This window comes from Heptranchias perlo, chromosome 1 (genome assembly GCF_035084215.1).
Source record: "Heptranchias perlo isolate sHepPer1 chromosome 1, sHepPer1.hap1, whole genome shotgun sequence".
Taxonomy (NCBI): domain Eukaryota; kingdom Metazoa; phylum Chordata; class Chondrichthyes; order Hexanchiformes; family Hexanchidae; genus Heptranchias; species Heptranchias perlo.
The window spans coordinates 138,071,557-138,085,378 of NC_090325.1; the positions used below are offsets into that span (position 1 = coordinate 138,071,557).

Here is a 13,822-nt window from a genome sequence, read left to right on the forward strand (position 1 = left end):
TAAAACATGTCCCTAGGTGCTTCACAAAGGCATAAGGAAAATAAATGGACATTGAGCCAAAGAAGGAGATATTAGGGAGGGGAGGGGTGACCAAAAGCTTGGTCAAAGAGATGGGTTTTAAGGAGGGTCTTAAAGAAGGAGAGGGAGGTAGAGAGGGTATAAGGGAGGCAATTCCAGACCGTTGGGCCTAGGTAGCTGAAGTCTGTCAGTGGTGGTGAGGTGAAGGAAGAGGGGAATACACAAAAGGTGCAATGAAGTGATTCTTGGCCTGTTTTTATGTTTGTATTTTTGTTCACTTACCGCTGTTGGTGCATTTACTACCGACAAGTTATAGCCGTACAAAAATGATGAACCAAGGGCTCCAACAAGTGAGGCGGCCACAAGGTGGCAGGTCAATCCCTAGGAAGCAAAAGATCCCGTTTGAACACTTTCAGCAGTTTTTAGTACCAGAATCTAATTGTTTAGAAGATCTCATTCGGTTTTTAACATGTTTTCTTAACATGTTTTCTTATTACTTTATATAAGAGTATTGGTTAATATTACTTTTGTTATTCAGTGAATAAGATGTCTCCCAAATATATCATTCACTTACAAGCAGTGTTTACCAGAAATTCATAGTTCAGTATTATTTGTATGTTTTTTTAAAACCTCAATACCTGTCAATTTTGCTTGGCCTTTTCCTTGGCTATTATATAGAAGAAAGCAAGACAAACTACAGAAGAAAAAATGAAAATAAGAGGGTGAGGGTGGAGCACAGTCAGACCTAATCATCTGTCCAAATACCCAATAGACAGTTGACATTTCACTTAAAATGCCATCAAAGATATCTTAGATGTCCAAATTTGACAGCTTGTCAATATAATAAAATTAAAGATTGATGTACCATTCACATCTTCTGACTATATGTCACTGTTACTGTTTCTTAAAAACGACATCATATCATATTTCTAAAGTGTACTTAAGACATCTAAGGGCAAAAGATTTTGCTGCCAAAATAACAGCGAGTATAATGGTGCTCGCTGTTATTAATGTGTAAATTGTCCAGCAACTTGTGGCGAGGAAGAGATACCCCGTGAATTGCGAATCGTCACAAGTTGCTGGACAATTTGAGCCATTCCACCATTAGTCTTGCGAAAAAGGCAACTCACCATCAACCTCCTTGTTATTTTTAAGAACTTGCGAGTTTTGCACATTAAACTCGAATTAAACTTTCCGCAGAGAGTTAGGGCTCGTACTTAACAGTGTAAGTACCCTTTTAACGACATGATAATTGTTAATGCAATGCCAATCAACCTCTCCGGCCCAGAAAGGGAACAATTTAAACTGCTGAGTCTCATTCCTACATGTAGTAAATTCTTCGTAGAGATTTTAAAAATTTCAAATTTTTCATTTTTACATTTTTTTCTTCCTTTTCCTTTCTGTCTCTTTCTTCTCTCTCTCTTAATCCAATCTTTCTTTCCCTCTCTTTATTTCTCTTTCTGCACCTGATTTGACTCTAATTCGCCCTCCTTCTCCGTCGTTCCTCTGTTTCTTTCTCAATCCTTAAATTTCATTGGTTAAGGGGGTAGATTGTTGGTCCCAGATGCCCCGTTGCCCTCTGCACTCTGCTATCAGTTCACACTTCCTGCAACTCACAGGCCAAAGAATTTTCGAGCTGAAGGATGAGGGAAAATGTCTAACTAACGGAACGTGAGATGCCTCGTTCCAGCAAAATCTGGGCCATTATTTTTGTAGTACGTTTTTCTCCATTTTGACTTCTTCAACCTAAAGTTGCAATCATTGAGAAGTGACCATGGGTATAATCTGAGTCCAGGAATCAGAATGCTAGCTATGAGGTATAGTATCTTCTGATAAATCTTCTCACATCCATTCTTCTTCCCATTCCCAGGCCGCTATAACTAATCAGTCTTCTTCGTTGAGTACTATTGTTTGATTTTTTTCCTCTAAATTGTGTATTTTTAGTTTGCTGTTACTTAATTTGCCTTTCTTTCTTTCCTTTGTTATTGCCCTCAGCTTGATCGATTTTGTCAAACCTTTTCTTTCTTTTCTTAGCCTAAAGTGAGAAATAATTTTATCAGACACATTTTGCAGGTGAAACTTTGAAAATCCGCATTCTGGGTGAATAAAGCAAGGCTTATAATGCTGTGATAGTCAATCATGGCACTGATATATCTTCAGTTGTGTTCTATTCTGAAATTCTTATCCTAAATCTAAAGGCAGAGGCAGTGGTGGTGATACCCACAATTAGAAATAAGGAAGGAGAGCTTCCAATGGACCCTGTAACGATTGGAGAGTTTGATATTTTTATCACTGTAGTAAATGATCTCCTGTGGAATTGCTCATAGACAAGGGCAAAGAGTGGAACCAGAGAACTCCAGGCAGGGCTCCAGGAAATAAACTGAACCTCTTGAATTACATGTGCTGGAATGGCAAGCCCCAGGCTGGGCACTTTGCCAGACACTGAGATTGTGTAAATGCAGCTGCCTGAGATGTTTCTGCATTCCGTTCAGCAGCCCTTTCATTATTTTTTTAATCATTAGTAGCAATTTCCAGAGATCCAATATGTGGTCAATTGTTTTTGTAACCACTTGCTACATGTTGATTGGTACATTCCATCCCTTATCACAGCCAACCCCTCTACCTTACAGTCTAGCATAGCCTCTCTAAACCCTTGGACTCAATCACAGACATGGCCACCTCCGGCCACTTCCTCGTAGCCCTCGCCACCTACATACCACTACCCTCTTACAACCCCACATCCTTCTGTGACCATCCCTTGTAAAAATTCTACCCCAAGGCACTTACAACTGCACTTTCAAACTCCCAACTGTCTAGCCTTTGGATTTCCATTCACCACAATACTACTACTGCCATTGATCTGCTCAAAGACTCCTTCGCCTCCACCTTTGATGCCCTTATACCCAGCAGAACCTTTACTCTCTCCCACCCTAGTCGTTTCCCCTGATATGGCCTCCATCTTTGCTCTAGTTTGAGCTTTTGGGCATCCAAAAAAACTCCAGCCCTCTGCCGACCCGTTCAAAGCCCCCACCTGGGACCGCCTCCCCCCTCTCCCAGCTGACTCAGCATAGAAGCCGACGGATCTCCCGCCCTCCCAGAATTGGCGAACTGCTGGGATGCCCACTTGACGCTCGCAGCTCACTGGCAGCATGTTAATGAGGCCCGGGCCTCAAAATGCCTCCAGCTTCACGCCGGCAAGATCATGTGGACAGCGCAGCTGCTCCGCCAGCTTTGCACCTTGTTTTGGGCACGACTTGAAAATTGCTCCTTTATTGTGTTTCTCATGTGAAAGCATTTGAACACTAGTTGGGGCAGGCGTGTGCTGATCTAGAAGAGCCGTATTCTGAAGAGAATGCCAATGTCCACATTGATCCTAAATCTGTCAGATTTAAGAAATGGTTGGAGATCGGACTGGTGCTGAGAGAGATATCAATAGCCAGGAAGAGGCAGTTAAGTCATTTCAACAAGTGTATTATGAGTTTTAAGTGCCCTATAATCAAGCTTATAGATATTTTCAAATTGGAGAAACACTGAAGGATTTTTTTCTGGAGCTGAATGACATTCCTCTGATCCTAAGAGCTAGAAAGTTTTGCAAGAAGTAGATCAAGCTTAATTTTTTAGCAGAAACAGTCACAATTACAGGAGGTGTGGGCGAGGAGGACATGTCCCTGCATCCCTAAAAAATCTTGCCACTTTTTATGCCCCCTCTCCAAATCTCACAATTGACACTGATGTTCTCCAGCTAACACGCTAAGATGCTGTTTGAGGCTCTCAAAAAGCATTCAGAATTTTTGGCCTCCTAGTGTGACACTTCCCTTTAATTAGCCCCATTCCTTTAAATTTCACTTACTTGCAATTTTCCTCTTCCACCACTAGTGGGCTGCCTAGACTCATCTGAGTTTGCACCTGCAGATTTGAACAATTAGGATAGAATTTCTGCAGCGGCCTCCGCTCTCTCGCTGTAACTTCAGTGAAAGATCGGCAGAAATCCTGGAGAAATGGTGTAAACAACCGCTTCTTCAGGGTTTCTGCTAATCTTTTGGCAAAGTTACGGCAGACAATTGGGAGAGCCCCAACTGAAATTGTTGGCGATTATGTATATAAGTTTACACCAAACCATTGAGTGCTATTAGTATTTGACTTTTCAGGCAGAATTTGCACCAGCTCTTAAGTCTTAAGAACTGACTTGCACCAAAATCAGCCCCATTGAGTGCAAGTGGGAGTAGGCCAGAACTGAATGGTGAAGATCAATCAATATTCTAGAGTTCTGCTTGATTAGCTTTGCGGGTCACTAAGTATTTATGCAGAACTTTACCTAAGAGGGAGTCGAGTCTGTAATTAAGCTCATTGTTTAATCAGTATAAAGTACCATCTGTTCTGTACCTGACTTGTTTTTTAAAAACTCGAAACTGCTCGATGTGAATACTGGATGGCAAAGTGTTCATTAGTATAATCATTCACCTTAAAGTATACACAGTGCTCACCAAAAGAGATATAAGTTACAAAAGAAAGAACAAAGGGAACTAACTTGTTTCGTTTGCTTATTATCCACAGTCCTGATGTCAATGCAATTATTTACATCCTTGTCGCTGTTCTGCATTGTGCAGGGCTGGTGTGATTCTAGAAAGGGAAGGAAAGGAATGATGTCATATTAATATACAACTAATATTAAACAAACAGAAAAACTATATCTACATACACACACACATATATATATTTTTTTTTCTTTACCAAGCAACCTCCTTCTCCACAACACATCTTTTATTATACTGTTTCCTATATCTCTTTTCCTCTCTGTGCTCACGTTAGAAACATATTTTCCCCCAGGAAGGATGACATTTCATTTCCCCTGCACAGGAAAACATTTTCGACCTGAACACTCATGACTCAGTGGTTGCTATATGCACTGTGATGCTAAGCGATACAAACCAGGGAGATCCCTGGTCACTGCTAGGTTAGTTCATCTCATTCAGGGCAATGTTCGATGCTAATGCTACAATTGATTATCTTGGACTTTGGAGGGGGCAGGGAGGGGGGTTATGGTTTCCTCATTATCCAGTGAGTCCTGCTGGGAAAGTGCACTTATGGACATTCGTGAGCACTGAATCAGCCTTGGTTGTGATGCTCTGACGCATGAATAACCTGCTGACACTAAGTGACAGCTCATACATGAAGAATCACACGGGTGAGGTACTAAAGTGTGCCCATTGACCATGAAAATGTACTCACCAGGAGAAGGTACCTTCAGTTTTTTTTTTAAAGTCCCATCACTTTTGATATGATTTTAAAACAATCGCAAGAGAAGATTTAATTCAGGCAAGAATAGATAGAACAGCTAAAGGTAGAGGACAGACCATTATGTGGCCTGGGGTTTGGAGAGGTTTCCCTCTCCAGCTGGTTAAGTCCTGATAACTTATCTCAGTTGTATTCTTTTAAACTGTTCATGAGACATTTTGTTACACACTTTCTATTGCAATACCCTATAACCTGTAATTCCAACTCTAGAAGCAGTCAAATTCACTTATATTATGCAAATCTGATATGAGCAAAGTCATGGCATTAGCAAATCATTACCAGGTCCCAATTTGTTCACGTTTTCAGGCCTTAATGTCTAATTTCCATGTCTTTTAGCAAAGTTTGAGGATTAGGGATGAATTGGTATTTGCTAAAATCTTGCTTAAATTGTTAATAGATCCCCAATCATGCTAAAACAAAACATTAAATTGTATGCTAACACAGGTGAATGCAGTTTTCTACAATGCCTGGATTGATAGCCCTGTCTAGAAGGCTTCAGAGAAAGAACAGCTCTTGTTCTTGGATTCAGTACAGTCCAAAAGCATAGAATCATAGAATCATAGAAAGGTTACAGCATGGAAGGAGGTCATTCAACCCATGAAGTCCGCGCTGACTCTATACAAGAGCAATCCAGCGAGTCCCACTGCCCTGCCCTATCCCCGTAGCCCTGCAAATTTTTTCCTTTCAAGTACTTATCCAGTTCCCTTTCGAAGGCCATGATTGAATCTGCCTCCACCACCGCTTCGGGCAGTGCATCCCAGGAGGAGGAGGCTCTGCAAACATCCCCATCCTCAATGATGGCGGAGTCCAGCACGTGAGTGCAAAAGACAAGGCTGAAGCGTTTGCAACCATCTTCAGCCAGAAGTGCCGAGTGGATGATCCATCTCTGCCTCCTCCCGATATCCCCACCATCACAGAAGCCAGTCTTCAGCCAATTCGATTCACTCCACGTGATATCAAGAAACGGCTGACTGCACTGGATACAGCAAAGGCTATGGGCCCCGACAACATCCCAGCTGTAGTGCTGAAGACTTGTGCTCCAGAACTAGCTGCACCTCTAGCCAAGCTGTTCCAGTACAGCTACAACACTGGCATCCACCTGACAATGTGGAAAATTGCCCAGGTATGTCCTGTCCACAAAAAGCAGAACAAATCCAATCCGGCCAATTACCGCCCCATCAGTCTACTCTCAATCATCAGCAAAGTGATGGAAGGTGTCGTCGACAGTGCTATCAAGCGGCACTTACTCACCAATAACCTGCTCATCGATGCTCAATTTGGGTTTCGCCAGGGGACCACTCGGCTCCAGACCTCATTACAGCCTTGGTCCAAACATGGACAAAAGAGCTGAATTCCAGAGGTGAGGTGAGAGTGACTGCCCTTGACATCAAGGCAGCATTTGACCGAGTGTGGCACCAAGGAGCCCGAGTAAAATTGAAGTCAATGGGAATCAGAGGGAAAACTCTCCAGTGGCTGGAGTCATACCCAGCACAAAGGAAGATGGTAGTGGTTGTTGGAGGCCAATCATCTCAGCCCCAGGACATTGCTGCAGGAATTCCTCAAGGCAGTGTCCTAGGCCCAACCATCTTCAGATGCTTCATCAATGACCTTCCCTCCATCATAAGGTCAGAAATGGGGATGTTTGCTGATGACTGCACAGTGTTCAGTTCCATTCGCAACCCCTCAAATAATGAAGCCGTCCGAGCCCGCATGCAGCAAGACCTGGACAACATCCAGGCTTGGGCTGATAAGTGGCAAGTAACATTCACGCCAGATAAGTGCCAGGCAATGACCATCTCCAACAAGAGAGAGTCTAACCACCTCCCCTTGACATTCAACGGCATTACCATTGCCGAATCAACCACCATCAACATCCTGGGGGTCACCATTGACAAGAAACTTAACTGGACCAGCCATATAAATACCGTAGCTACGAGAGCAGGTCAGAGGCTGGGTATTCTACGGCGAGTGACTCACCTCCTGACTCCCCAAAGCCTTTCCACCATCTACAAGGCACAAGTCAGGAGTGTGATGGAATACTCTCCACTTGCTTGGATGAGTGCAGCTCCAACAACACTCAAGAAGCTCGACACCATCCAGGACAAAGCAGCCCGCTTGATTGGCACTCCATCCTCCACCCTTAACATTCACTCCCTTCACAACCGGCGCACTGTGGCTATAGTGTGTACCATCCACAGGATGCACTGCAGCAACTCGCCAAGGCTTCTTCGACAGCACCTCCCAAACCCGCGACCTCTACCACCTAGAAGGACAGAGCAGCAGGTACATGAGAACAACACCACCTGCACGTTCCCCTCCAAGTCACACACCATCCTGACTTGGAAATATATCGCCGTTCCTTCATCGTCGCTGGGTCAAAATCCTGGAACTCCCTTCCTAACAGCACTGTGGGAGAACTGTCACCACACGAACTGCAGCGGTTCCAGAAGGCAGCTCATCACCACCTTCTCAAGGGCAATTAGGGATGGGCAATAAATGCTGGCCTCACCAGCGACGCCCACATCCCATGAACGAATAAAAAAAAAAATCCTAGCCATTCACTGTGTAAAAAAGTTTTTCCTCATGTCACCTTTGCTTCTTTTGCCAATTACCTTAAATATATGTTCTCTGGTCCTTGACCCTTCTGCCAATAGGAACAGTTTCTCTCTATCTGCTCTGTTTAGACCCTTCATGATTTTGAATACCTCTATCAAATCTCCTCGCAACTGTCTCTGTTCCAAGGAGAACAACCCCAGCTTCTCCAGTCTATCCACGTTACTAAAGTTCCTCATCCCTGGAACTATTCTAGTAAATCTCTTCTGCACCCTTTCTGAGGCCTTCACATCTCTCCTAAAGTGCGGCGCCCAGAACTGGACACAACACTCCAGTTGTGGCTGAACCAGTGTTTTATAAAGGTTCATCATGACTTCCATACTTTTATACTCTATGCCTCTATTTATAAAGCCCAGAATCCCGTATGCTTTTTAACTGCTTTCTCAACCTGCCCTGCCACCTTCAATGATTTGTGCACATATACCCCCAGATCTCTCTGTTCCTGTATGCCTTTTAGAGTTGTGCCCTCTAGTTTATATTGCCTCTCCTCGTTCTTCCTACCGAAATGTATCACTTCACATTTTTCTGCATTAAATTTCATCTGCCACATGTCCACCATGCCAACAGCGTGTCTATATCCTCTTGAAGTCTATCATTATCCTCCTTACTGTTTACTACCCTTCCAAGTTTTGCGTCATCTGCAAATTTTGAAATTGTGCCCGGTACACCCAAGTCCAAGTCATTAATCTATATCAAGAAAAGCAGTGGTCCCAGCACTGACACCTGCTGAACACCACTGTTCACCTCCCTCCAGTCCGAAAAACAACCGTTCACCACTACTCTCTGTTTCCTGTCCCTTAGCCAATTCTGTATCCATGTTGCTACTGCCCCCTTTATTCCATGGGCCACAACCTTGATGATAAACCTACCATGCGGCACTTTATCAAGCGCCTTTTGAAAGTCCTATACACCACATCAACTGCATTGCTCTCATCTGCCCTCTCTGTTACCTCATCAAAAAACTCTATCAAGTTAGTTAAACACGATTTTCCTTTAACAAATCCGTGCTGGCTTTCCCTAATCAATCCATCCTCGTCCAAGTGACTGTTCATTCTGTCCTGGATTATCGTTTCTAAAAGTTTCCCCACCACCGAGGTTAAACTGACTGGTCTATAGTTGCTCAGTTTATCTTTACACCCTTTTTTGAACAAGGGTGTAACATTTGCAATTCTCCAGTCCTCTGGCACCACCCCCCGTGTCTACAGATGCACTTGATGATAATAGCCTACTCAATACCAGACTTTCACTCTTCAACACAGGAGAGATGTCACCAGGCGTCCGATGTCTACAAGAGCACGATCAGAGCATACAACAAGTTCTGGTAGTCCTTTAGCCGGAGCCCCATGTATATGCCAGGAATTTTATGGCATTTTATGGAATTTCAACTTCCTCACATCAATCAAAAAGGTCTACAAAAGATATCAAAGTCACAGCTCTTCCTACCCCTGAAACTCATTCCCAAACAGTGTCATCAATTGTACACAGAAGTTTGAATAAAAAGGGATCAAAAATCCATCGGTTGCGATCCTGCTGTTGTGCTGGAATTACGCCAATCAGTGCTCCCCGACCCTGAGCATGCCAGATTCCTTAGGGTCAGTTGGAGGGTACCTAATTAACTTGGAACAGACAGATGCAAGCACCACATTTGCGCCCACATGCCCATTACTGTCAGAAACTCTTGGGGTTGTCCAGTCATCCCCTTTAACCTTGGCCCCCTTCGTATGAGGGCTGATTTGTCCATAACTTAAATAAAAATTCTTCTGTTCTGCTGTCCAGGCAGTTTGCCCACCTGACCCTCACCAATGGGGCCCACATGTGCCTTTGTGGAGAACAGTATACCTCAACTCACTTGGTGTACCGTCCTCTACTGACATGCCAGGAGCCTAAAGAGCAGGACCTCCTGGCGTTGGGAGCCCCTGACCCATAGTTCATCTCATTGACCTCATTTGCCTTGAGGGCAGAGCAGGTTCCGGTCCTTACAAGGCAATCAGGAAGCTCCCGGAAACAGCAGAGACCCGATGCAACCAGGTCTCCAATTTTCCTGGAGCTATAGCAGGAGTTCAGTGGAGCCCCAAGGGAATTTCAGGGCCAAAGTTACCATCATTTGCTAAATCAGGGTTGCTGGAGCATGCATTATGCTATGGAAAATCTGTGCCTTGCCCATTAGTGCTCGAATACAATTTCTCCAGATCTTTCTGGACTCCCACCAACAACCAGAATCAATTTTGTGAGATATCTGTTTCCAGTGATTGCAGCGTCTAGAACAAGGGGACATAAATAGAAGGTTAAATGTAAGCAGTTTAGGACTGAGAGCAGGAAAAAAATGTTATACACAGAGGGTAATGAGGCTGTGTAATGCACTGCCAGAATTAATGATTGAAGCAGAGACCATGTCAACATTTAAGAATAGGTTAGGTAGGGGGTTAAAGGAAAGGGGAATAAAGGGATAAGGAACAGAGCGGACACCTGGGATTAAGACTACTGCTCATGTGGAGGATAAACACCAACACAGACTGGTTGGGCTGAGCAGCCTGCTTCTGTGTTGGAATTTCTGTGTAATTCTATGTAATCTGAACATTTTTTATAGAGATTGAAAGAAAACTATGAATACTGGGTATCCTTCATGAAGTGTCCAACATGAAATGTTAACCTGTCTTTTCTTTGTCACATGCTGACAGAATTGCTGTTTTGAGTAATCTGTTAAAGGATCGGTCTCTTGCACAAAGAGACTAGAGGGTGATTTGTTCCAAAGTATAAAAGTTTTGTTTAGAAGTTAGACTATAAGTAGCAAAGATGTTAAAATACAAGAGTACAATTATAGCATACTAAATAAGACATTTTTTACAACCTGGCAAAGCTTATCACCGTCAAGTCTCCGAGGTGCACTCTCGAAGGTCCTTGATATTATTTGAATGTGTGCAGCCTCGCTCCGATAAATGTTCCAACAAGGACGATTTACATTTCAACTTATATACGTGATGAACACATTCATTCTACAGGGCCGTGTGCACTGATGAGGCCTCCCATCAATCGTTCTCTCTGACTCATGAAGCTGCCATCTGTTTCACTTCCTCCACATTCCAGATGACTTACAATGCCTGACATCATCAGGCGTCCCGGATAATTGAGACAGGCTCTCTCATTACTCAAAGATGCATTATCTACACAAGGTTATCAAAAGCCTGTTGATGCTAATAACAGAGAACAGAAGGCTTTATTCAGAAGAAAAGCCTGTATAATGCTTTTCCTAACAAGGTTAGCAATACTATGAGGAAGCTTGTATAAAACTTTTTTTACTTTTCCCTTCTGTGTCCTCTGAAACGGGCCAATGTAATTAATCTGCAAATTTCTCCACAGGCCGCCAGATGCTGGGACATGGCTCGGAGGCATTTTAATTCCGGGCCTGGGGTCATACTGCGCACTCGTGAGGCAGTCATTGATAATGGCATTCACAGTCTGATCCATACAAGACCACCACATCTGCTCCATTAGCCTTTGGACCAGGCTGTCACCCTTCTGGTGCCCACTAGAGATGTGGGCCCAACGGACCACCTCATTACACAGTGACAGCGGGACTACCCATTTATCCTGATAAAACATCAAGTTATTCTGTATTGTAAAATTGTCCCTTCTGTTCAGGGCATCTCTGGAACATGAGCCCTCACTTTTGATGGCTGCCTGGACTGATTTAATCCAAGGGGCCTCACCATGCACCCCTGCAAGATCTAAAGGGGGTGTTTCACTTTAAACTCTATTTATCTGGCCCTGCAAGGCTACGGGTGGTTCCAACACTTCTAGGGCAATCTCGAACATTCTAGCTAGCTGATTTGCCTTACCATTCTATAATAATATCATGGACTGTCCAAATGAGTTTGCGGCGCAGGGCTGTAGGAACTACAAAAATCATTGTTTTTATTAAGGGACAATGAAACTGTTTGTACATTCAGAAAGCTGTGACGCAGCAGATTGAAATGCTGGAAGCTCAAAAGGTGTCAAACGATCTTCTTAAAGAAACTAGTACAACAGGTCATTTACTTCAGCAACGCAGAAGTAAGGGTTAATTACTTATTTGTTAAAACCTTAGGGGGTGGGGAGGAGTCAATCACAATAGCAGGTGAATTGCAGTAACCAAATTAAGAAAACAATGCTTTGTAAATGTTCAAATTGATTTAAAACAAGACCACATGTCTTTAATTTAAACCATATAAAGCAATAGCAGTTTTTAGCTGTAATCCAATTAAAACCAAAGCGCTTTGAAGAAGTTCAAATTGATTTACAACCAGACACTATCCTGCAACTGTAATTCTTCAAGATGTGGAGATGCCGGTGATGGACTGGGGTGGACAAATGTAAGGAGACGTACAACACCCGGTTATAGTCCAACAGCTTTATTTGAAATCACAAGCTTTCGGAGCTTTGCTCCTTCATGATTACAGGCATTGTTCTCTGACTATATATGCTGTGCCTATATGCATCTCTTCACTTCACCTGACGAAGGAGCAAAGCTCTGAAAGCTTGTGATTTCAAATAAAGCTGTTGGACTATAACCGGGTGTTGTGCGTCTCCTTACAGTAATTCTTCAAGGCTACATTTTATCTTCTTCTGTATTTTTCACTGCTTTTAACAGTGCTCCTTTTGTCATCCTGGAGCACTGTGTGAAGTTTTGGTCTCCTTACCTAAGAAAGGATACACTTGCCATAGAGGGAGTGCAGCGAAGGTTCACCAGACTGATCCCTGTGATGGCAGGACTGTCATATGAGGAGAGACTGGGTCGGCTCGGCCTGTATTCACTTGAGTTTGGAAGAATGAGAGTGGATCTCATTGAAACATATAAAATTCTGACAGGACTAGACAGACTGGGTGCAGGGAGGATGTTTCCCCTGGCTGGGGGGTCCAGAACGAGGGGTCACAGTCTCAGGATACGGGGTAGGGCATTTAGGACTGAGATGAGGAGAAATTTCTTCACTCAGAGGGTGGTGAACCTGTGGAATTCTCTACCACAGAAGGCTGTGGAGGCCAAGTCACTGAATATGTTTAAGAAGGAGCTAGATAGATTTCTAGAGACAAAAGGCATCAAGGGGTATGGGGAGAGAATGGGAATATGGTATTGAGATAGAGGATCAGCCATGATCATATTGAATGGCGGAGCAGTCTAGAAGGGCCTACTCCTGCTTCTATTTTCTATGTTTCGATGCTTCTATCCTAAAGTGTTTACACTTGCTCTAAGGCAATTTTGATAGTATTTTTGGTATAACAAACAGCAAACCTTTCTTTAGATTTGCTTTAGCTACTAGGTGGCTGAAAATCCATAGAGAGGAGAGTGCATCTTGGGATGTGCCAGGAAGTGCCCACCAGGAACCTCCGCTGGTAACCCCAGTAGACGTTCCGGGGTCATGAGGAGATTCTGTATTTTGCAAGGCATTGGCAGGTGACTCTGCCATTAGGGCTGCATCTCAGGTACTTGTCTGTCCCAGAGCCTGTAAAATCCAACATAGTATGCCCAGTCTGGGGAGAGTGTTGGTGCCTCTCTGAGAAAGTAAATAGTTACATCTCCATGACCCGATTTGTAAATGGACTGCATGTAAATAGTTTTTAAAAAATCACTCACTTTCTCTTCAGGGATCCAAGCCATAATCCCAGTCTGGGCTCACAGGTGGGGCCCACATACATCAGTTGATGCCCCAAATCGCCTGGTACCATCTCCCCACTGGGTGCCTCTAAGGATCAAAGATGTGGGAACTCCCAGCATTGGGAGTAGCCACCTCTAGCCTTGCCCATCCTATGCCACCGGCCTAATTGGGTCCTGCCTTACATTTAAACCTTTCTCACTGGATGTTGCAGCTGAGGATTTTTGGCCCCTAGATCTGTCCTTTGCCTTTGCATACAGAGAAGTAGT

At 43.7% G+C, this 13,822-nt stretch overlaps 1 protein-coding gene across 6 annotated transcripts in view; it reads right to left on the bottom strand.

The window, feature by feature from the left end:
- slc2a9l2 (solute carrier family 2 member 9, like 2) overlaps window positions 1-13,822 on the bottom strand; it is a 396,296-nt gene that overhangs the window by 344,867 nt on the left and 37,607 nt on the right. For 4 of the 6 annotated variants that reach the window (XM_067991508.1, XM_067991516.1, XM_067991523.1 and 1 more), the window contains exons 2-3: window positions 4,547-4,638; window positions 301-399 (exon numbers count right to left, since the gene is read on the bottom strand). In XM_067991508.1, coding sequence (XP_067847609.1) covers window positions 301-399; window positions 4,547-4,638 — 191 coding nt within the window. Of the gene's footprint in view, window positions 1-300; window positions 400-4,546; window positions 4,639-7,925; window positions 7,945-10,774; window positions 10,793-13,822 lie in introns of those variants that run through there. The other 2 variants (XM_067991532.1, XM_067991542.1) reach the window with 2 other exon arrangements.